The sequence below is a fragment of the Thunnus albacares genome, chromosome 8, assembly GCF_914725855.1.
Source record: "Thunnus albacares chromosome 8, fThuAlb1.1, whole genome shotgun sequence".
NCBI lineage: Eukaryota > Metazoa > Chordata > Actinopteri > Scombriformes > Scombridae > Thunnus > Thunnus albacares.
The window spans coordinates 25,941,229-25,965,339 of record NC_058113.1 but is presented as its reverse complement, the minus strand read 5'-3'; the positions used below and the strand labels follow the sequence as shown (position 1 = coordinate 25,965,339).

General features: G+C 39.5%; 1 protein-coding gene across 1 annotated transcript; it reads right to left on the bottom strand.

Moving 5' to 3' along the window:
* Positions 1-793: 793 nt before the first annotated feature.
* On the bottom strand, positions 794-23,922 carry scn1ba (sodium channel, voltage-gated, type I, beta a). The gene is made up of 6 exons (XM_044360449.1): positions 21,925-23,922; positions 10,083-10,249; positions 6,829-7,066; positions 5,387-5,528; positions 5,019-5,090; positions 794-3,512 (listed from the first exon to the last, which is right to left on the bottom strand). The coding sequence occupies exons 1-5, from the start codon at positions 21,986-21,988 to the stop codon at positions 5,024-5,026; spliced, it is 678 nt and encodes a 225-aa protein (XP_044216384.1). The 5' UTR covers positions 21,989-23,922; the 3' UTR covers positions 794-3,512; positions 5,019-5,023.
* Between the last annotated feature and the right edge of the window lie 189 nt (positions 23,923-24,111).

Below are 24,111 nucleotides of genomic sequence, written 5' to 3'. Positions count from 1 at the left end.
GCAGCAAATCATCACATTTAAGAAGCTGCAACCAGCATTTTTTTTGGCATTTCTGCTTGGAAAATGAAACAATTTATTAAAAATTAATTTTCTGACGACCAACTAATCATTTAACTTCTACTTTAGTGGTTTGAATTAATGAAAATCAAATCATTCAAAAAATAAAGATTGATGTAAACTGATGTGATGATGCTTATGTTGTTTGTCAGATCTGATCAAACTCACACAGACCTGATGAAGCAAATTAGCTTTTGTTTTCCATTGATTACTTTTAATAAGTAATAAGGATGTTTTCCAAACTTAAACTCTGATTGTTTCTAATTTAGTCATGATTAGTATACATAAGTATTAAACATTTGAAACCAAGTTTTCAGGGGATTTAGAGGAAAAGGAAAAAAAAATCCATCCATCCAACTACATGTAGCTTGAAATTCAAAATGATTAAAGATGGAGAAATGTCCTTTTGTTAAAATAAGGTGCTGCTGAACAACATACAAGACTAAATATGCCTTAAAAACAACAAGCAGCTGCTCCTCTCATTTTCCTGGAAGTGTTTCATCTCCTCAACTCCTACATACATTTTTTTTTTTCAGTGTCTTTGCTGGTGTTTGACTGAGTTTTCATTGTACCAATGGTTGTATTGGTGTAGCATAGTTTACCTTCAGTCTGTTAAAAAAAAACAGATGGGTGGAAATGGACTTTTAAGTGTGATTTGAAAACACCTCACAGCATATCAACCACCTACACATCTACCACTTATATAAGATCAGAAGAATTCAGATGAGACGCGGGCTGATTTTCTCAAAAGAACTTTATTTTCTTTCAATATATCACTTTTTTTTTCTTCCACACCTACACATGAAGTGAAAACTGCAGTAATTTGTTGCTGAAAGAAAACGCGTGGACACAAGCAGACCACAATAGTGTGGGAGACAGTGTGGTCTTCATTTCAGTGGTTGATTCATCTGTGCAGGAAAAGGCCTTTAGATGATGTAAACTGATGCGTAAACCACTCAATAAGCAGAGTAGAAGTTGCCTGAATCATTTTTAAACTTGCATCCCACTGTCTGTGTTCATACTGATAAAAAAAAACATATTGTGGTCTTTGCTCATTCCATCAGTAACCATGCAGTTATACTGTTTTAAGTTAGAAATTTCTGTGTCCTCTTCTCTGTAGGGGAGTTTTTTGGGGGTAAAATAATTTCCTTGGAACTTAATTTAGACCCTGGTTCCTCTGGTGGAAACGCAGGTAGAGGAATTAAGTCCCTAAAAGGGTTCTTAGTCCCTGGGTAAAGTTCCTACAGTCAAAACGTGGTTAAAATGTATCAAACTGATGATTGGTACAAAATAGATAAACAGTAAACATGCAGAACGGCAGTGTTTGGCTGCCATCTAGTGTTCAACGAAAGTCATTAACCTTGCTGTCTAAAAAGAGGTGCAAGTTTTTCTTTACGAACACAAGGCTTCAGCTCTTTGCTTTTCCCCTTTGGTTTCCACTGGTTTCACTCTGGGAGGCACACTGGACAGGTTTTGTGGTACATTTGCCCACGGCAGTTACATAATGGCAGTTAGCTAAGCCCTTAAGTTTCTACAAAGACACTAAAACATTTGTGTGAAGTTACACATCTGTGGGAAAGTTTCCACTGGAGACAAATTCAGATAAAAGTGACAAGTTTCATATCACATCTCTACATAAATTGGTTGAGCTGTTTTTAATGTGATTACTTCAAAATGGGTCTGGTGCAATAAAGTGGGCATCATCTTCTCATATGTCACAGGAAGTCACACTTTGGCCTCAGATACCATTTAATCCTCACCGCCAAATGTAGTGAGATGTTTTCTGAGCATTGAGACTCGAAGAGCAATTTAATGTCTGCAGTGGGCCTGCTGGGTTCAGCAGCCAGTTTAAAGGGGGATGATGGTCTGCTGAAAAGGAGCCTGTCATACCTCAATTAAACAGAAATTCAGCTTTAAATTGTTAGCATTATGCGTTATGAGCTCTCAGGATTAAGGAAAACACAGCAAAAACATCACTTTGTTGTCTGAAACAGGGTCTCATTTCAGTTCTACCAATATGAAACATCAAAAACATGACTGATAATATATTTTTCTGGAAAGTTTAACCTCAAATTTACAGTGCCTGATTACTGCATTTGCCCTTATTTGAGAGCTAATAACTCTGAGAACACGTGAAATCTTCATCAAACATTCTCCACTGACGAGCTAAACATTCAGCAGAATTCACACTTAACACAGATAACATTTCTCTTGTTCAACAGATGTGTGAATGTGTGATCCTGAAGTAAAATAATAAGACGGGAGATCACGTACAGTGACTTCTCAGCTGATGTGTGACAATCATGACTCTTCACAGCTGCTCCAAAAGTGACGGTGCACCTCACATTCTCACATTAGCTCTCTAATTCTGTATGTTAAAACGTTTAAAGAAAGACAGAAAGAAAAGTAAGAGTTTGTATGTGTTGCCAGCTCAGGTTTGACCATTTTCATTGGTTTGACAGGTTATCAGGCTGATAAATATGTATTTCAAGTTGTGTGGCTCACTGCTGATATGATGGACCTGCAATCATGTTTTTTTTTCCTTGTATTTTTCATTCATTGTGTCTCATGTTCGTCTAAATGCTAAGAGACGTTTTCAGGCTGCTTTTAATGAAATTCTGGGAGAAAACACCACATACTTGTAATTTTTTTGGGGTGTAAAACTGGTCAACATGAGACATTATGTATCAGGACAAGATATCAGCTGCTGTAGCAGTGTTTCCTCCAAAGCTTTTGGTAGCATTACATCTCATTAGTAAGGAAATTAGACAGGAAATTAGCACTATAATAATCATCTTACAACTATTTAAAGTTAAAACAAATCTATTCCAAATATTTAAATAATCTTTCACAGTTTTATTTGATTAAAAACATTTAGATCTATCATTAAAATATTGGTTGCATCACATATTAATGAAACTACAGAAGAAACACCGACACAGCTTTGGTTAAAAAATTGGCTTTATAAAACCTGTAGCGGTCGAACCCTGATGCCAACACATGAAACAGGACAAAACTGATTAAAAACTCTTAAAAACATGACTGTGACAGACCATCAGAAGCATGATCAGTCTCTTTGATAAGCTTGTAAGCATGCAAATAGTGAATATACAATGTAGGCCTATAATATACTCTACATGTTTTCAAAGATTATCTGTGCATACTTATATACCTATATACAGCACAACTCTCTCTCTTTCTCCTTCTGTCCCGTTGAACCACAACCTGATGCATCGGTCTGTCCCTCAGAACAGGATACAGTTTAGTCCTTTTTCCATCCGTTTGTAGAAAGTCACTTAAAATACCTTTTTGAGGACATGTTTTTCCTCGCTTGTGGTTCCATGTTCCATCATGTGGAGAGGATGGTAGGAGCTGAATGACGGTGAGAGGAAGAGAGGGAGCATGGAAGTGGATGTGAGATTCCTCAAGGAAGCCTTCTTGAATTCTTCCTCGACCTGAATTTTAAAAAAAAAAAAAACAACAAACTATAACCTCAATTTTCTTAAAACACGGCAGGCTCGCATAGTACACAAGCCCCTATCTTTGCTCCCCAAAAAATCAAATTAAAATGTGCTTTAATCTCAGTTTCACTGTACAAGATAAAAATAAAAAAGTACTAAATTGAAACTATCTATAGCAAGAGTGCGGCGGAGACAAGAACAAATGAAAAAATAATACTATTAAAATGCTGGAAAAAAATAACTAATTTAATGGTACAATTGATCATAATTGGTAACTTGATGGTATATATTACATTATTGATGAAGAGCACAAAATAGGTACACTAAGAACACAAAAGTCAGTAACCTGAGGGACAAAAATTATCAAAATATTCCCTTGTGATTCCTACTGAATGGCTCCAATTTTAATTAGTCAATTCGGTGGGAGTTAGTCCTTTTGAAGATCTGGCAAACCAGACATGGTTGCAGGCTGAAGTAAAGAGTTTGCTAAAGCAATGGTTCCCAACATTTCTATGCAAAATACAAAATCACATTTCATGTTCAGACCTCTCTCTGATCTTTGCTTTTGCTCACTGAGTTTGCTTGATGTGATTGTTAATGATTTGACACAGGGCTGAATTATCAGTTCTTGGGGAACTGGTTTAAAATGTATCTGGAGCTGTTGTCATAGCAACAAGCTGAAAACTTCCAAAAGTGCAGGCTTATTCACGGTTAGCCAAATGATGACTCAGACCTTTAAGGGTGAATCTTTATATATGAACTCAATTTCAGATGCAAATCACTCCTGGTATGATGAAAAATGTTAGTGTGATTATAATTTCATATATATATATATATATATATATATATGTTTACTGTATATACGGTATAACAACAATGGGATGTGGAAACAGTGGAAGAATTGTGGAATATACAACACAAATAAAATGAGACTTATGTCATAAGTGTACTGACCCACTATATCCCGGAGGACTTAAATTCACGTCTAAAGTACATCATATAACTGCAATCATATGATAAACAGTCATGAGAATCAACTCAATATTCATGTTGCCTTATTTTAAATAAAGGCACATTGTTATTTAAGAAGACTTCATTAAAACATAACGTAAACAGGTTTGAAGAACCAAATTAGCTGGATAAGAATTAACAGGATTATTTAAGCCTGAATTTATATAAACTGTGTTGGAAGAACAGGTTTGGTTGGTTATCTGTTCATCTGATATTTAAGTTAACAATACATATTTTAAATAAAGGGAAGTCTGTAACAGAAATGAAATTATTAAATTTCCAATTTTTTAAAAAGTGAACATAATTCAATTATTAAAAAGAAATGCTAAACTGTTATTGTTGACACAGTTTGCCTTATTAGGTGGTAACAATGCAGTAATGATGAGAACAACAGGTGAAATAATATGAGCCTTGGTAAAATGAAAAAAAGAGGGAAACACAAGAAGAAACTGAATTCAGAGATCAAGTTAAGTGAGAATCCAAACCTACCGGTGCTATTCTGCCACTTGTTCACCTGCACAATTATCTTTACTTTCCGAAGCTATAGCTAAATACTCCGCCCTGAGGGAAAGAAAGAAGTAGAAAGGAGAAAAAAGTGAAACAGGCAAACAGGATCTGTGAATCAGAATCAGAGCAAGACATCAGTTCAGTGAGGAAAAAGGAAATGTTTGTTCATTTTAGAGGAGCAGATTTGAAAACAGATTATGTCTCCGCTTTCCAAAAAGGTGGCAGAAAGGAAAAACAAGGGTGTAAGAGGAAGGTGGGAGATCAGGACATTTGGGTGGCCCGGCAGGATCTGGCACTGGAGAGAGTGGCCGGCTGGGATGTTTGTCTGTGTTTTTATAAGTATGACTCACGCGCTCTCTCTTAGGGCTTCCTCGCCTGCTGCTGCAATCTTCCTGTAACAGTAAATCATCTCAACCACCAGCCAAAGCTGCAGCCCAATGATGGAGACGTACATCATCACCTCAGACAAGATGGATGCCATTCCCCTGGTGACTGGAGAGACAGAGAGGGAGATAAGGTAAGATATATTGTAACTGTGTGCTTAGGGAAAGGGGGTTGGATTAAATTTGTACCATGAAAAGGATGAGAGCTGCCCAGGCCATACATTTATTAAATGATATGAGTCATAATTTATGACTACGTGCTCTGAATTACAGTGTGTCATAATAAATCATTTCCTGAATCCTGCTGCAGATACAGTTAACCTATCAGACATCCAGAAGGGTTCAGCGTTCTGCTGCAATATCACCATGTTAAAGGTTACTGCTAATCCTACCTAGAGAAATATCCATGAATGAAGGGGCCAGTATACTCCGTTAAAACTGTTTCTCAGATGGTCAAATAACTTCAAAACACGACAGATTTGGGGTGCTGTGTAGGGCCATTTCTATAACTTTCCGAAGTGGCATTCACATCTACTTTTCTTTTCTCTTTAGCTCTCTTTTTCTATTCTTTATGCAACTATTTCAACCACTTTTCATGTGAACAACTGAGTGCAACATTATGAATGCTTTCCATCTGAAAATGTGTGTCCATATTTAAAACGATATCGCATCTCCCTCCTCTATGGTGATGGTCAGCTTTTCACTCCACCTGTGGCTGTTTGGAACAGCTATTAAGACTTTTGATATCTGACATGATCAGACAACATGTTGTATAAACTAGTTCTGATCGAGAACAACCCAACCCTTAATCTGCCTGCTTGAAGTAATGAAAATTCAGAGGACCGAGCACTGAGCCTTGGGGGACACCTAATTAAAGCTGCTAATTAAAATGAGCAATATACTCCCTTGGCAGACTTCTAGTGGTTCCAGAGGCTACATAAACAATTACTTGTAGTATTTCACTTCTTTTTCTCGTTCTTTACTTGAAATGACAACCTCTCAAAAACATCCATACATCTTTGAGCCAAAATCCAATCCGAAATATGCGAGTGGACAATACGAACAACGTGTGGAACAACCTTAGCAGCAAAGGCTATGGAACATGTTGTGGGCATGTGTAAAAAATCTGACATCAGTTTGATGTTGATGTAGAGGTATTATTGCAAACAAAGTTTTTAGAAAAGGCTGAAGCCCTGGCTTTTGACTTTCAGGGAGCATTTTTACATATGTTCACCTCAAGTTTTGGAACTTTGACCATATTTAATATAGACATCCAACATTACGAAAAAAGCTTGTCATGTCTCGACCAAGTCTCTGACCAAGTCTCTTCTTTGAATTTACCAACTCCACAAGTCATTTTTTTTAACTTCTCTGCTCAAACCCACAACATCCCTCCCCTTGGTCCTTACGTCGTGGCACCACGTTAATGACGATAGTCTTGCTGGTGTTGGTTTCAAACTCGTAGTTGGTGTACCGCAGGACCCGGTTGAATATGCACTTGTAGATTCCTGTGTCATTGAAGGTCACATTGAAGATGTAGATGGAGCCGTCCTGTAGGTCCTTGGTGTGTTTACTGCCCATCCATTTCAGACGCTCATAGAAACGTGGGTCAATGATTTCCTCCATATAATCTACATAGCTGTATATCTGGAAGAGAATTATGGGATTTTAGCGAACAGGAAACAAAGCAGAATGGAGACTGTAAAGATTCAGCAAAATGATCTGGCAGTGTTCAGATGTTGTCAAGAAACAAGGGTTTTTATGCATAAAAGTCTCACTAAAAATCAAGTCAACTTCTCATCATCAAGTGTTGAGGTATATGAATGTGTTTGCCCTCCTTACAGGCAGCCACTAGTATCAGTTAATTTCAGTATGCTATTAAATGAAACTTTTAGATACCTGCTTATACAAGCTTAAAGGATAAGGCTGGCAATGTTCTATACTTTTCTTATTTAAATCAAAGACCATGAAAAGACCAACACCAACAATGCGTCAGACCAACTTCCCTACCCTGTCTATAGCACTCAGCCGTCAGCCTATTTGTCCCTACTGAAAATGTAAATATTTATGAACAGGTCACAAATACCATGCTTTCATTTTTTAAACTGCCTCAATAATTTTCTAAAACAGCTGAGCATTGTAGTTTTTAGAAAACGTGACTCAAACAGGAATAAATTGTGCATTTGTTGTGGACTATTTTTAGCTGCAGATTTAGTGAGTTTTGCGTATTTACGGCAGCAGGATGGTGTGTGTGGGACTGACTCTAATGAAACTACAGTTGTAATGAAGAAATGAATCACCCAATGCAACACTGTGGCTCAGTTGTGAGTATTAAATGTTTTTTTGTACAACAAAGGAGGGTTTATTTTTTTGATTGGTAACTTTTAATTTAAATTGTGGTGATATGTTTTGTATTTCATTATTTTATTGTTAGTTTTATGTTGAATGGCTTGTGCTTCTTTATGTTTCTTTGTCTTTTAACATCTACATGTCTTGACTTTAGCCTGTTACCCCTTTTATTATTTGTTTATCTGTTGCATCAATTAATCATATCATATAATTATCATATCATAAATGATTCAAATGAGTCAAACCATTTTGAAGGCTGAAATCTGCTGCTTATTTGTTGATTTGATAATAAAGTGATTTTTAAGACCTAACTATAAAACTGTGCCTCAACATAGTTGTGTGTTTTTAGGTCTCAGATTGTGAATATTTCTTTCACATTACAAATTCAATTCTGGGGATCAAACATTCATCAAGTCAGTGAGTCAGTTGTCTAAAGCCACACAAAGAGGAAGCACTGGGTCATCTCAGTGACCTTTGACCTCTTACATATCAACACTGTGAACAGAGAATAGCTTAGTTCAAGGTTTCAATCCCTGCCACTGTGCTCAGGTTTCTATTTTCCAACATTCAAGTGTGACTTTATTTGGAAGTCACAGTGTAAGGAGCACATTACACCTGTTTTTGGATTTATTAATAGTCTTTAGCTTGTACTTTTATTTTCTCACAATGTACATGTGTATTTCTTAAATTACAGATGATGAAATTTGATGATATTGTAGTCTGTAAAATTGCTCAGATAAGTTGCTACCAAAGAATGTACAAATCATGTTTGAAATGATAGTCAATATAATCTTAAAGGAAGTTGTATGTTCAAGAAAACCAGAACAAAATTGAAAAACAGATGCATTCCTGTTAAAGTGATGAATTTATGGAACAAACTTTAGGATGAATTTAAAATGTGTAAAACAATCATTATGTTTAAGAATAATGTATTGAATAAGTACAAGAATATGGTCAAACCTGATATTATCTTTTGTTTAAAGATTTTTCCAATAATTTATTGATTTATTTTTCATTAATGCTGCTCTACCATACTTTGAATGAGTATGAAGTGAGGAATACAGTGAAGTACTTGGTGTCTTGGTGAATGTAGAAGCATAGGAATAATAAGCTTTAGCTTCAGTCAACACCTTTTCAGTCTTATTTAAGAAGATTTGTTGACTGTTTTCATAAATGTGTTTTTCGGTATGTATCCCAGTTTGATAAAATTTACTTTTTCTTTATATGCTGCAGACCTAAATGAAAAAGCTTGATCATAATGATAAATAAATACAACTACAACAGCAACAGCAAGTTGCTGTTTTCTCTTAAACAGTGAAACAAACTGACTGTTCAGCGTTGTGAATATTCAGTAGTCTTACTGGTCGTCACATCACCACCGGTGATGTTTTTCTGTATTGACTGGGCTGCAGTTAAGGCCCCTGCACTTCCTGGTGAATTAGTGGATGCAGGTTTTTAAATGGCAGCTGAAGGCTGATGGAATCACTCCCACTATACCTACATACAGTAATGGCCTCTTTGCTTTACCAGGCGAGGACTCCTTTGCTAAGCAAAAGTGCCAGCCAGCACAAAAGGGGGGGAGAGAAAGCCCATCATGAAAAATGCAAGACTCTGCTCACCTCATGATGAATGCATTGCAGCCATTTCCCAGAAGAACCCAGACCAACAACCTTGTTGTGATGGATGTTTTGGGGGCTTTGTGCTGATTTAATCTACTGCTTTATCTGGACACATGATAACTAGGTACATTAGGGAGAAAACTGGTTGCATTTAATGTAATGGGCATTAATGTATTGGTAATATTTTGTGAACTTTAAAAATTTTTACTTTAAACCTGGGTATGTTCATGCTCATGTCCAGATCTCTTTCTCAGCACGCTTTGTGTTCATATCAAGATCTGGGCAGTTTGGTTACTTTTCTCCCTAATTTCAATTTTCGAAGTCATTTATTGAAGATTATTCTATTAATTGACTGAGAACAACTGTATCAGAAAAAGGGTCTTTCTTATCCTTTTCAGACTTTCATAGTTCACATTAGTTAGTAGTTTTTCAGTATGTATTGCATATGGTATCAGGCTTGTTATTGTCATCACATGATTCAAATTGCTGTTACTAGACTTTTAATTACAACAAGCAAGATCATACAGATCATATTCTCCATTTGAAGAAAAATACTTGCTCTAGTTTCATGACTTTATCATTACTCCCTGGAATCAAAGGTGACAGTGTTTGCTCTTTTGGCCCCCAAACCCCACATTCTTTTATGCTTCCCTTCTCATGTTATCCTTTTTGTTTTATTTTTAACTAGCACTTACATGGGAGAACTCGGTCTCATCTGAAGCCCTGAAGTACCAGCTGACCGTCGCTATGGCGGGCACTTCTCCCCTCATCTTACAGGAGATGCAGCCCAGTTTGAAGCCTTTGTTGGCCACTGCCTCTGTGTCTGAGTCCACCTCCACGCAGGCTCCATGGCAAAGAGATGCTACAGCACAGAGAGGATGAAGAAAACACAGTTAGAAACCCTCCGTGTCACCTTATAACGCTTTGTGTATTTGCAGGTCACAGGGTTCAGAGGTAAGAGCCGTGGGTGGCCGTCATCCTCTTTTCCATGTACCCGTGACTCGAGGGAAAGGTTGATACACGGGCAGAGCTCTGGTGTATTCTAGTATCTTATTACTTGCAGGCAAATGGTCTTAATAGTACTAAACAAAACAATGGTTGCTACTGTAACTTTTATATTTGCGTGCTTGCTCCCATTGCTTATTGCATGCGTGTTTTTTTTAAATTTTTTATTTCTTGTTTCGGGCATTGCTTTTGTCTTGCATTTTTTATTTCCACTCAACATTTCAGATCATAGATTGTTGTGAATTTGGTTCATTTGGTTTTTAGTTCTGCTGTAATTTTCATTTCAGATGTTTTAATCTGTGAAACTGAGGGGAAATAAAGAGGTTGCAGTGAGCGATACCATTTCGCTGCATTTTGTCAGTTAGTAACTGAGCTAAATTCATATATAGAGGTGTGAGTCTATATATGCCACCATCATCATGACACATACTTCTCATCGGCCGGGAGTTACACACCTGTAACTCCAAATGTTTCTCTCTCACACTGCACCTTGCAGTTTCCACTGAGGCCTCAGCATCGCTCTCAACCAATGATCTTGTGCTATTCTCAACTTTGACCTCTGGGGAAGCTTTTGTTTCAAATCGTAAGATGGGGAGGGGGGGGATGAGGGAGAGGACAGGAAACACATATACAACGCTGATCAGAAGAACTCCGAGAAATCATTAATAGTTTGGCTGAGATTCACAGAGGTTGCACATCGTCCTTCACCTCGTGTACACAAATATGTAAATAAATGCTCTATTTCTTACTGCCTTGGATACAAATATTGCAACACCATATATGAAAGAGTTGAACAATTAGAAATGCTGCCACACTGCAGAGAAACATGGAGGAAAGGAATGAAGGAGGAGAAAGAAAGAAGATTAGCACAGGCTTCAGTAGTAACAGCCATTTCTACAAAAGCAGGGGGAGATGGGGATGCAGGGAGGGAAGAGGCCTAATGCTGGCTGATGCACTGCAGAGAGAGAGGGAGAGAAGAGAAAAGGGAAAGGAGGAGAAGAGAAAGTTAAGAACATAATGTAAGACTTCACATGCCCAAAAATATACACCCAAACATAAACGAAAGGATTGCCATCTATTTAGTCAAACCAGACATGGACAGCTAGGCATTTAAAACCAAAAACAGACCAGAACCCAGTTGGACCCGAGACCGACTGAACCCAAGCCTGAACAGATCTAAAGGATTTCATTCCACAGTGGTTTCAGTTGACCTGAATTGAGAAAAGTGATTAAACGCTTTGAAACCCTGACTCAAATTTTGTAGAGTGCTTGTTTTAAAGCCACATTCAAGCGAGTAACTAGTTGCATGTTGGATAAAAATACAATGTTCATTGCTGAAGGGTCTTTATTTATCAGGTCTGGAGATAATTTGGTGGTAAATTTTGTTTTCATACAATCTGATATTTTCATGGTTTTGTCGCACTGAGTTGGACTATTGTCACAATATTTCAGTAAGTTTAATGTTATTTGATTATACCTGCCCTGTTAGCATAATTTAGCTCAAGTTGCTAACATTAGCTTAAGTGTGCACTGCTCATTGATCCCAGTAAGTTGGCATTGGTTTCAGCTCTTTTCCACGGCATGAAAGGCAACACCCCGCACTCCTCATTTGGAAAATCCTGGCTCCAAATGGAAAAAATGCAACTCTGTACTTCAAACTGGCTCCAATGCAAAATAAAGGTGATGTCACACCTCACTACGTCCATCTTTATATACATTCTGTGGTTATAAATGATATTGGCTTCTTCAAGACCTGTCTGGTGTCTGATGTTTTCTGCCCCATCAGGCATCACTAAAGCGTTGAACAATTTTATTATAACCAATAGAAATGATGGCCAAAACTATGAAAATACAACCAAAGTTGTAATAAACCAGATTTTTCCTTTGACGTTGCATTTACACAGACCTGAGACCCACTGCAATAACTCAAGTCAGTCAAAACCGGAATTTGGGGTTTTCTTCAAGTTGGGTTCTTGGGTTTTGGGGGTTTTCTGGGAGCCGGGTCTGTTTAGGACCTCTAGATTATAAGAAAACAGACTTGAGGCAAACATCATTTGTAAATACTTGTTGTTAAAGTCTTTTTAAATCTGCTTAGAGAACAGGTGTAAAGAACAATGCAGTAAGCAGAAAACACAAAATTGCTGTGTTATTTTCTATCTTTCAGTTCAATCTCTGCTCTAATTAACTTTCTTGTCTCTATTACAAATGTGACTTGATTGCTTGTGTTAATTACAGGCTGCTGTAAGCTGCACCAGCTGTCAGTGCTGCTGCTAATTCTCGCCCACCAATAGAGGTCAATGAAAGTCATTCATCACTTAATGCTCTGGTGAAAATTCACAGGGAAGCATTTGGAAGTCAATTAATAAATCACCATATTTTAGGTTGAACACTGATATGCAATGATATTTTGCCCCAAGTCTGTAACTCCATTGTATTAGCTTCTACTGTGTAAAAAAGACAGAAAGACAGAAACAGATAGAAAGGCAAAGAGACACTAGACAGACAAAGGAGCAAGACACCCCATGGAGAAAAACACAGAAGGGTTTGAGATGGCTGACACGCTGACTGCTCAGAGAAAAGGAGACACATTACAGTGGCAACTAAGCACATGTTTGATGAACAGCTCATCAGACGAACAGCAGGAGAGAAATGAAGAGAATGTCTGAAGACGGAAGAGAGCACTTCGGTTGCGGGACAGAAATAATAACAAAGAACCACAGAGACAGATGGAAATCTAGCAGAAACAGCAGCATTAACAGCACACACAGACAGTGCGAGGCAGTAATCCGGAGGGAGGTCGTTGACGCAGCGAGAGGGGAGATAGTGCAAGGTGAGCAGGGATGCTGCTGACTGTCTGAAGCTGAGACAGCAAGTTTAGAAGACAGAGCGAGAGAGAGAGAGAGAGAGAGAGAGTGAGACAAACATGCAAACAGACACAAAAGGAACTGCACATCCAAAGTGCAGACTAAACAGAGTCAGAGCCACCAAACTGCCTCAGCAACGAATCTCATTAACAGAAGCAGGACACATTCACACAGAGCATAAAAAAATGTAAATTCATTGTGTAATCTGTGGATTGAGGTTCAGGATTATGCAACGGATATTCCAGAAATTGCAGATTGGGAGTTTTTTTTTCCTGACAGCGTGCTAGCTGGTTAATCCCTCATATCAGTGGCTGTATACCCCTGAGGCCTACAAAGCAAAAAAAAACTCTGATATAGACTAAAAGCTGCACAAAAGACCATTCAACCACTGAGGTTAGCTATCTTAATGTGTTGCCGGTGGCTAGAGGGAACACAAAAAGGATCAAGGTTATTTGCTGAACTGGCCATAAGAGAGAGAGGGGGGGGGGGGGAGAAAAGAAAATTAAATAGGTGACAGCAAAAGAGATGAGGGAGGACAACATCTGTTTCCATGGTGGACATAAACACTCACACACACACACAAATGCTGTAGACATACATAACCTGGGGAAATGCCAAGCATCCATGACATTTCCCCTGACACCAAGCAAGCAAAAGACTTTCCACTGGAACAAGTAGACAACTGAACCACACTGCTTTGCGAGCGACTCTTTCATTTTACTCCACAAAGCTGCCACATTGTTGTTGCTGGTAAAGTGATGGCACACTGGTTTTATCAGTATAGAACAAGCCCAAAGAAGCCTTGACTGGTTTTCTATCTTTCTATCTTTTCTTAAAACAGCTGCTCCCTTTGTTCGAAAACACAATTTCTGTTTTGTGGAGTCCAAAAACTGAAACAAGATATCCAACATGTGTCTTATTATGATTTATGAACAAAAAAGAAACAACAATGTCATTGAAAATTGTCTCATTGAGTCAAAAATAAAGTGTTAAGAGGACCTCATTGTGGCTCTCAACGCAAGGTGCAAACTTCCTCTTAATCAAAATCAACTTTGGACCTTTTTCACATTTCATTCACTTCTCTTTCTCCTAAAATCTGCTTTCTCTCCCTACTTTGGAAAATCATACGTGGCCAAAAGTCAAGGATGCAATAGTCAAGATTATGAGTGAATATTGAATTTTTACTACAAGTGGCACAGGAGTTATGTTTTTCATTTGTGTGTTATTTCACAGGAAATCTTAAAAACTTGTTGACAGATTTCAATGAACGTTAGAGGAAATTTTGGATATGAGCAAAGAAATGAATGATTAGTGTTTTGTGTAGATTCTGGGTTTTGGAAAAAGATTCATTAACATTACAATAGGGAGCATTTTTGAACAATTTTTTTGTTTGTTTACTTTTTGGCACATGTGTCCCATGATTCTGTATTAGTACTGTACATGTTTTGATACTGATTGAGATTGAATGCTGCCTAGTTTTATGGTGATCTCACTTAATTCCTTTCTGTTAAAAGGAATGAATAATCTTTTTCTGCAGACTGTCCATTGTAGTCTGTTCCTGCCCTGTTTGGTGGATGTGCAGAGAACAGACTCAAAGACTGCAGTGTAAAACTGGACCAGGAGTTCCTGAGGCAGGACTCCCACTTCAGGTCCTGGGAGATTGTAGATCCCAGAAAACTGAAGGAGTCCACAGCTGACACAGCGCTGTTGAGTATGGTGAGGGAAGGGGGCAGTGATGAGGGCCTCCTCCTGAAGTCCACTGTCATCTCCACAGTTTTGAGCATGTTCAGCTCCAGGTTGTTTTGACCACACAACAGGGCCAACTGTTTGACCTCCTGTCATATGCAGACTCATCTCTCTCTGATGAGGTGGATGACTGTTGTGTCGCCTGCAAATTTCAGCAGTTGAACAGACAGGTCTCCTGAGATGCAGTTGGTGTAGAGGGAGAACAGCAGCGGGGAGAGCATACATCCCTGAAGGGTACCAGTGTTGAATGAGATTTCTCCCAGCCTCACCTGCTGCTTCCTGTATGTCAGGAAGATCAAAGTGAGCTGGGTGAGTTTGGTGAGAAAGACCTCTGGGATGATGGTGCTGAACGCCGAGCTGAAGTCCACGAACAGGATCCTTGCATACGTTCCTTGGGGAGTCGAGGTGTTGCGGGATGTAGTGCAGTCCCATGTTGACTACATCATCCACTGACCTGTTTGCCTGGTAGGTAAACTGAAGGGGTTCCAGCAGGGGGCCTGTGATGTCCTGGTGGGCCAACACCAGTCTCTCCAAAGACCTCATGACCACAGACCTCAGGGCGACGGGCCTGTTGTTGTTCCGTCCAGGAGGGTTGATGGAGGGTTTCTTGGGGACCAGGATGATAGTGGAGCGTTTGAAGCAGTAGAGGACTTAACACAGCTCCAGTGATCTGTTGTATATCCCTGTGAAGATTGGGGCCAGTTGGTCAGCACAGACTTTCAGACAAGAAGGTGACACGCCATCTGAGCCTGGTGCCTTCCTGATCTTCTGTCTCTGAAAGACCTGACACACATCCTCTTCACAGACCGTCAGTGCCGGTGGGGAGTCAGGGGAGAGGGGGGAGGAGATAGCAGGGGGTGCAGTTGGTTGTGTGATGTCTGAATTGGAGCAGGTGCATTGTGTGTGGGCTGATCAAACCTGCAGTAAAACACATTCATGTTGTTGGCTAGTTGAAGGGTCTGTGCAGTGTGGGGGAGGGTCTCCCGTAGTTGGTGATGTCCTGCAGGCATCTCCACACTGACCCAGGATCATTAGTTGAAAACCTGTGTTTTTCAACTTTTAGTGTAGCTCCTCTTTGCTACTCTGATCTCTTTTGTTATTGAAGGTGCAGAAAGTTTTGGTGGGTGCAACACATGTCCTCACAAAATCTGATGTAAGATGTCACAGTGTCAGTAAGCTCATCCACAGATCTGTAGATACAACCTCAAAAACACTCCAATCAGTGGAGTCAAAGCAGGCTTGGTGCATAATCAAAGTGGGCCGACGTTCATCTCTCTCGCTCTTGTTTTTGTATAATGGGCTGCTCAAGGAGCCCACAGAGTGACTGGCCCACTGGGATTCCTCACAGTGCTCAAGATGGCCAGCCCAACTCTAAATATTATCATTTATTTTGAGTTGTGTTTCTGTCCACCTGGTGAATGTCTATGTATTTGTCATATTGGTTAATATCTAAATATTTGCCAGAACTGAAATGTCACTATTTTGCAGTTAAAGACATTTTGAGACAACTATAATTGAAGTCAGAAATAGTGAAAGAGTTTTAACTTTGTCAGCCAGCAGTCATTTTTCTCAAAACAGGTGTCACATTGTTCAGGAACTGAATACAACATATTGAAATAAATGTTCTCATGTCCTCCACGATCCATCCATCTTACTCCACACAAAGAAAATTATCTGTCCACATCCTGATCCATAATGTGCATTTGTCCTTGTCTGCCCTTGTGTGGGACACACACACACACACACAGGCAATTTCCAGAAGCAATACTTCAGTGAAGGAAGAGCACAAGTGGAGTGAAAAACTACGTCACTGCTGCTGGTAAAGCATCGAGGTAATGATCACACTGTTGGAGCTTCATGTCTCGTTTCTTATTGGTCGGCCTGTCTCCAGGATGTCACCTCCCTCTGCTTCTTTCTTTCTTTTTAAAGCTGTTTTCTTGAGTGATTGTTAGAGCTGTTTTTGCTTTTGCTGCAGCTTTTTCAGTGTTTCTTTTAAATAAATCTGTTATTCTGTACATTACAACAAATAAGTAAGATGCGCAACTGTGTGTTGATCTGGCAACTGAGGGATTTGTTGATGGAAAAGTCTTGGTTTTATAGAAGTTTTTCACAATCCATAAACTTTAAAATGTCTGGTGGACAGCCTGAACACATTTAAGATTTTTTTCTTAGTGTCTGGGAGGTTTTCATCTGACTTAAGTGACCCCCTGACTTTTCCTTTACCACCACCAGCAGGTCAAAGTTTTCACAAAATTCACAAAATTTGGTACAAATATTCATGTTTCCTTCGAGCTGAATCATATGGACTTTGGTCATCCACTAATATTTTCCTCAGCACCACAGTGAGGTTGACATTTTTGTTTTTATTGAAATATCTCAACATTAAATGGATTGCTGTGAAAACATTCAGAGGTCCCAAGAGGATGGACTATAACTTTGGGATCCTCTAATCTTTCTTCTAGTACCATCATCAGGTCAGATTATAATTTATCCAGTGCTTTGTTTTATAACTAAATACCTAGAAAACTAATTACTTTTTCATCAGCCTCAGTTTTACTTTGTGTTTACTGGTAGAAAATGTTAACTAAGCTGTGCTTAGCCTCAAAGAGCTGGAGACTCTCAGTCTTGTTAAGTTCTTACTGACTTGAGGAGAAAACAAACATCTTAGTTTTTGTTTGGGGAGTCTCGCACTGATCACGGAAACAAAATAGGACGTTTATTTATAGCTGAACAAGTGACAGTACACAGCAAAATAATTATTGGTAAACTGATGAGTTCCCAGCTTTACAAATACACCAAATTTGAGCTATGTGGAAGGTCATCTTGTCTTCAAAGCCTCTCCTCCCCAACCCCCCTCCAGTGGGTACAGAGAACCCTGGATCACAGATCTCAGTCACACAGTTGAATGAACAGGGGCTCAGGTGTACGTGCATGTGTGCCACACAAGTGAGCAGGCGACATGCAGCCTGCAATTAGATCACAGCACGGTATCTCGCTCCATATCTGTCAGTCAGACTGGATCTTGCAATAAAAATGCCTCCGATGGAATCAAAATGCAACTCCCTTCAGAAGATTCATGCAGCACTGAGGCTGCACAGTCTGACACAGCTGTAGATAGACCACCAGTGAATGGTTGTCATAGTTTCTAAAATCACATTCACTTTTTTGTTCAGATTGCAGTTGGAGTGCATCAATCAAGGGTTCCTTGTTTACAAGCACCTGCTGTTTGTATGAGGCAATAAATATAGATCCAGACATCCTACATACTGTATAAAACAGCCATTATGGGTTTGTACAACTTTTGAAGACAACAATGACATCAGAGGCTCAAAGTGCAGTCAACCAGAAGTGACTTTAATTATCAGGGAGCAGCAGGGAGTGTTTGAAAGACTTAACGTTTTTGGTAAATTAGTAAACTTAAATTTAAAGGTAGAAATTGTAAAAATTGTAAAAAAAAAAAAAAAAAAAAGTTTATAGAAAATTTTGATTTCACAACATACTGTATGTTTGTCTGAATATGCAATTTTACTAGTTTTAAGTTGTTTGGAAAAACTACAAACTGTATCACAACAAAAAACAAGAAAACTTTTTTTTATAAAAAATATTAAAGCAAAAGTGCAGATGATAAATCAGACTTAAAAGTAAAAAAAAAAAAAAACTTGCTGCAGTGCACCACTCCAGTAGTTATAATTAGTTTATGTTCTACTCTGGCTACTTAAATGCTGCTGTAATGAAATTTTCAATTTGTGCAGATGCTGCAGGCTGAGTGGAGTGATGGAATGGACATGAGCCCAAATGGCTCTGCACTGAGACGATGGTGTAGTTGTTGGAGTATCCTGTTGACGGTGATCTCCTTTGACCGTAAGTTCGTGCTCGAGCCATTTGCAGACTAAATGGCTCCATGCTGCGACGCAGAGAGTCGATCTGCTGCATGCATTAGTTAAGAGATGCATTAGGTCTTATGAGCTTCTGTTCTGGCTTGAAAGCAAGGACACCCGACTCCATCAATAGACTGTAGCTGTTTACTTTGTGTCATATTTGAATGAAACATGACCGACTGACTGAGTGTTGCCTAATAACTCATTACATTAATTAAAAAGCGAAAATACTCTTTCATAATTTATGGATCTTCAGCCCTATTGCTCCGCAAAAATGTCTGAGCTCTTTTCACCACATATGAATCGGTCATATATGGTCAGTTTCAACCAGCAACTAATTATACATCTGTATATCTGTGTGGTAGGATCATTTATTTTGTAACATTTAAAGCATCAACATAGAAAACCCTGATTCAAATATAATGACAAGTTTACTCATGAAAATCCAATCTTTTCTTTTAAGGCAGCCAGTTGGTGTTTCACTGATATCTGTGGATTATTGTGAATAATTGTGTTGGAAATAGATGAAATTTTCATTTGTTTAGTTTTTTTTTTGGCACATTGTGAATTACAAAAGAAATGTACATTATATTCCAATAAGCTTAAGCTGATATTTAAGTAGGTTTTATTGTATGTTGGGGTGAGCTGTTCCTTTATTTATTCTTTTTCTGATTTAATTTGCTCTCTGCTGCCATCACTTCACTCAGCTTAATTTAGATGGAGCTTAATATGATGGAGCGTGAGTGGAGTTTGTGATAATCATCGAATCACCTTAGTTAATATTTAATTGTTTTAATATGTATGTTTTCTTTCCTGTACCAGAAACTTCTGCTGTCTTTAGCTGAATTCCAAATGCACATTTTAAAATAAAAAAGACCACACAGTGCTATTTTTATCATCTGTTCCTCTCGTCTTCTTTTTAGGAGATTCCATCCAATCTCCTGTCTCGTTTTATGTCCTCATCCTCACTGCGTCCAGCTCCAGATGTGCTCACTCGCTTCAGTCCTTAACTAACCCGCCGGCCCCTCAACCAAACGGTCTATTTCTGTCAATCGAGGTTGTATAACCTTCTTACTTTTTGCCAAGCGTCCTTTCTCTGCTCGCTATCCTGCTGCCTGGCTCAACTTTCTGCAGCTCTGCCTGCTTGTTACACTTCATGTAAAGGAATAACAACATTATTATTATGCTTTTTTTTGTGATTATGAAGCTGTGTTGACATGTGCATGTGCACAGGTTGTGTTGCTGGCATTTTTGTCAGTGAGACAAAGAGCAGCTGGCTGACAGAGATAAGTACACATTAAATCTCTTTTTTTAAATGCATTGCTTCCTTTTTGTGCTCCATTTTAAATCCCAGTGCTTAAAATGAGATTATCGGTTACGGCAGCATGCAACCCCAAAAAAACTTTGTGCGTGGGTATTTTTTATTTTATTTTAGAAAAGCATTAAAATGAGTAAAATATTTAGTTTTTCTTTGTTTGTTTTAACTTGGCCTGGGTTTAACAAAGTTTAACAAGTCAAAAGCATTTTCAGGAAAAAGGATTTTTCATTATTATTATGACCTCGGTCCATAGTTGTAACCCATTTACTACCATCTGCATTGTTTTTACACCATTTAGCAAAGTGTTTAAATAAATCCAGGCGCTGTAAATAATGCAATGCAGCTGTGATTGTACATTTCATAAGACAAGCTTGTGAAAGATTATTTTCTCACCAAGTTGCTTCTCTTCCTGTGGGTGTCAGGAGACTGACAGCAGCTTAAAGGTGATGGATTATTTAGCTCAAGCTGTTTTCACGTCAGTGCAAGAAGCGTTTCTTGTGCTATAAAAGAATGAATTCCAGTATATGCCTTCTTGTGAAGGTAGGAAATCATGTTGTGATATCTCCAACTATAAAGATATCAGCAGAGGGAGTGGAAGAGTTGAGAGCAACTTTGATGATTGGCACAAATTTAAAGTAAAATTCAGTTTTTATGGTTTAGGTTGCCAAAATCAACATTAGTCAGCCATTAGTAGTATAAAAATTGAACATGGAGACCTTACTTTACTGAAACATACCAGATGCAGCAAGCTACAGAAAACCTGGATTTCCTCACAGGATTTGTGCAGATGTAGTAGCATCGAAAACGGGAAAAAGTGCCAGAACAGGAACATTTGCACGAGAAACAACTGCTGAAATCACTGTATTACAAACTCTCCTTTCACCTGAGCTACAGCTGACATGATAAGTTGATTCATCGCTTGACAGAAAATAAATTGCCCACTATTGTGATAATTGATTAACATTCCCTGGTTTCAGCTTCTCCAGTGTGAGGATCTGCTGCCTTTCTTTGCTTCATATCATTGTAAACTGAATATTTTTAGGCTTTGAACTGTTGGTCAGACATTGGATGATTATCACATGGGCGGTTAGGAAGTCGTAACAGGCATTTTCACTGTTTTCTGACATTTTTACAAGCCTAATGACGAAAAACATTGGTCAACTTGAGTTGTAGCCTTGAACTGATCAACACACACATCAAGGGAACACAATGCCTCAATGTAACACACAAGAAATGAATAATCTACATAATGATAGTAATAAGTTCAATTTTAAGTGTCGTTAATCTAATCAAAGGACACTTAACATACTTTATGTATAGAAAACAAGCAAAAAACTAAAAACCTACATAGCTCCAGACCTTTGAAAACACAAAGGCTGGTGTGTCTGTGTATGTGTGTGTGCCCTCCATTTTAACACCGCCACATGGCCCCATCTCATTACTCTAAAAAAAGAAAAAAAACAACAAAAAGCCCTGAACAGCTGGGCTTTTAGCCAGCAATCCAGCACTATGATGGACTCATAAACACTCACTCGCACAGCTGCATCTCAACACACAGACACGCACCCCAAAACAGTGCCCACATCAGACAACGGTGGAGGACAGTAAACACCTCAACGCTGACACACAGCACAGACGGTGAATGAGGTCTGGATGGTGGCTCATATGCATGCCAAGGTGTTGCCATCACGGCGTCACCCTGGCAACAGAACCACTGCCCACTCACCTTGAAGAGCCAGGAGGGCCAGAGATAGCAGCAGCAGCAGCAGCAGCTCTCGTACCGACGACATCCTGACAGAGGAAAGAAGACTGGCGGCTCTCAATGACGTCAAAACACACACACACACTCGCACACTTATGATTGGGAGACACACACACACACACACACACACAGGCAGACAAAACAGATCTACAGTAGATATTCCAGCTTGGTGATGAAAACCTCAGAGCACTAAAATGCAAAAGATGTCCTGACTTTGGATTAAAAGTCTGGGAGGTGAGAGGAGGAGACTCTTTCTTGATGGGGCTCTGGGTGTGGTCTTCTTCTCCTTTTATTTTTCAGCTGATAAAAGGGGTGGGTGGGTGGTTCCTCTAGCCGCTCAGATCTTCTTTAGCACCTGAAAAACCTGGCAGCAGCAGTGTGGAAGGCGCGTGCCCTACTGTCTTGTCTCCTCACCTCCCCGGCTCTAAATCACTCTATTTATCTTGATGGTCTGTCCAGCCTCTCAGTGTGTGTGAGCATATAGAGTTACCAGAGGGAGGAATCACTCCGAGTTTCAGGTTTCAGCCTCTTGTCGCTCCAAAAGGGCCTTTGTTCAACTATTTATACTCTTCCAGGTTGAGCGGCGCACCCTTTGGCCTTTTTAGCTCCACAATGAGACAGTGCGCACCAAATAACGCCAGACTCTGACTCGCCAAACTGCAATAACTGTCAGTGATTGAGAATAAAAGCCACTGGAAGACTGATATCTTAGGCTGATCTGATAGGGGAAGATGCTGAGGTGTCCAGTGGAATTAGTGCTGGAAATGGAAAACGTGTGTGAGAGTCGTGCAGTGGAGTTCAAATGTCTGTTAAAATGTCAAAATGTTTCATGCACGAACGCCTTCCAACTCGCTCTCACTCCACTTTAAAACGAATGCACATTTGGCCTGAGCAAAAGGAGGGTCGACAGAGCCACAGTGTGAGTGAGATGGAAAATGGAAGCAGCGTGAAGTATCCTGTCACTTGTCTCCAACTCTTTTTGGCTTTGGAAGAAATTACAATTATCACCTTGTTATTGTTATTGCCTCATATCTGTCTTATTGCTTTCTTTCTTCGGTCCAAATCGCACACTCACAACTACATAATCTCTTGAGATAAAGCTCTAGGCGGTGATCTAGGGCAAAGCCTGGTTGATTCTTATGTTTACTTATTCAAGTGGACTCATCTGCTGTTTGTGCACATCAGTTAAGCCATATGGTTTGTTTAGCTGCTCACAGGCTTGACTGCAACAGCACAGGTGTCTCTGCTGAGATGGGTCACCACCAGCATATGAAACCAGTTTAAAAGTGGGTTGGCAGGCATGCATTGAACAGCTATTGGGGGATATTTACACCGCTGCCACCGTCAGTGCGTCTCTGGAGGTTAAAAAAAGTGCATTCCGGCAGTGTGGCTATGAATTAAGAATAGGGTGTGACAGTGTTTGGGGTGAGCAAATAAGACACTACAATCAACAAGCAGCTAGTCTTATATTAGTGAATTTGCAAAAAAAAAAAAAAAAAAAGACAAAAATCTGTCCTCTTTTTAAAATCCAATAGTGTCACTTGTTTACCTGTCACCTCCTTATCAAACAACCCCTTTTAAAATCAAATCCTGGACTTTAGGCTCACAGATATCCTCAACACGTCTCGTCCTATTGTTGGGTCAGAGGTGGACGGCTTGCATCCCGCGTCAGGCAGCCAGATGAGGGAAGTCGCTCTGCTGTCACACCGGGGACCATCGGACAGATTTTGGGATCAGAGCACGACACAGAAAAGAGAGAGAGAAGCGAAATAAAATCCTCCTTTTTCTTCTTATCGCCTTCAAGAAGAGACGCACGTTGGGAAATTTATTTTGGAGACCCGCATATTCCTCCTGGGGATACTGACCGAGGCGTCAAAAATTGAGGAAAAGCGAGGGGGGAGGGAGGACACACACGTACACACACAAAAATCAGTGGCCTCCAGAAATTACATGGCGTGTCAGTGGAAGGATTCCGCGCTAATCAGTCTTTGGGATGGGTGAAGGCTGGGGGTGGGAGGTGCATGCAGGAGGAGGAGGAGGAGGAGGAGGAGGAGGAGGAGGAGGGAGGGTGTGATGCATTGCAGCAGAGGGATGGAGAGAGAAGAAGAGGAGGAGGGAGAGGTATAGAGCCGTTGTTATGGCAACAGCGAT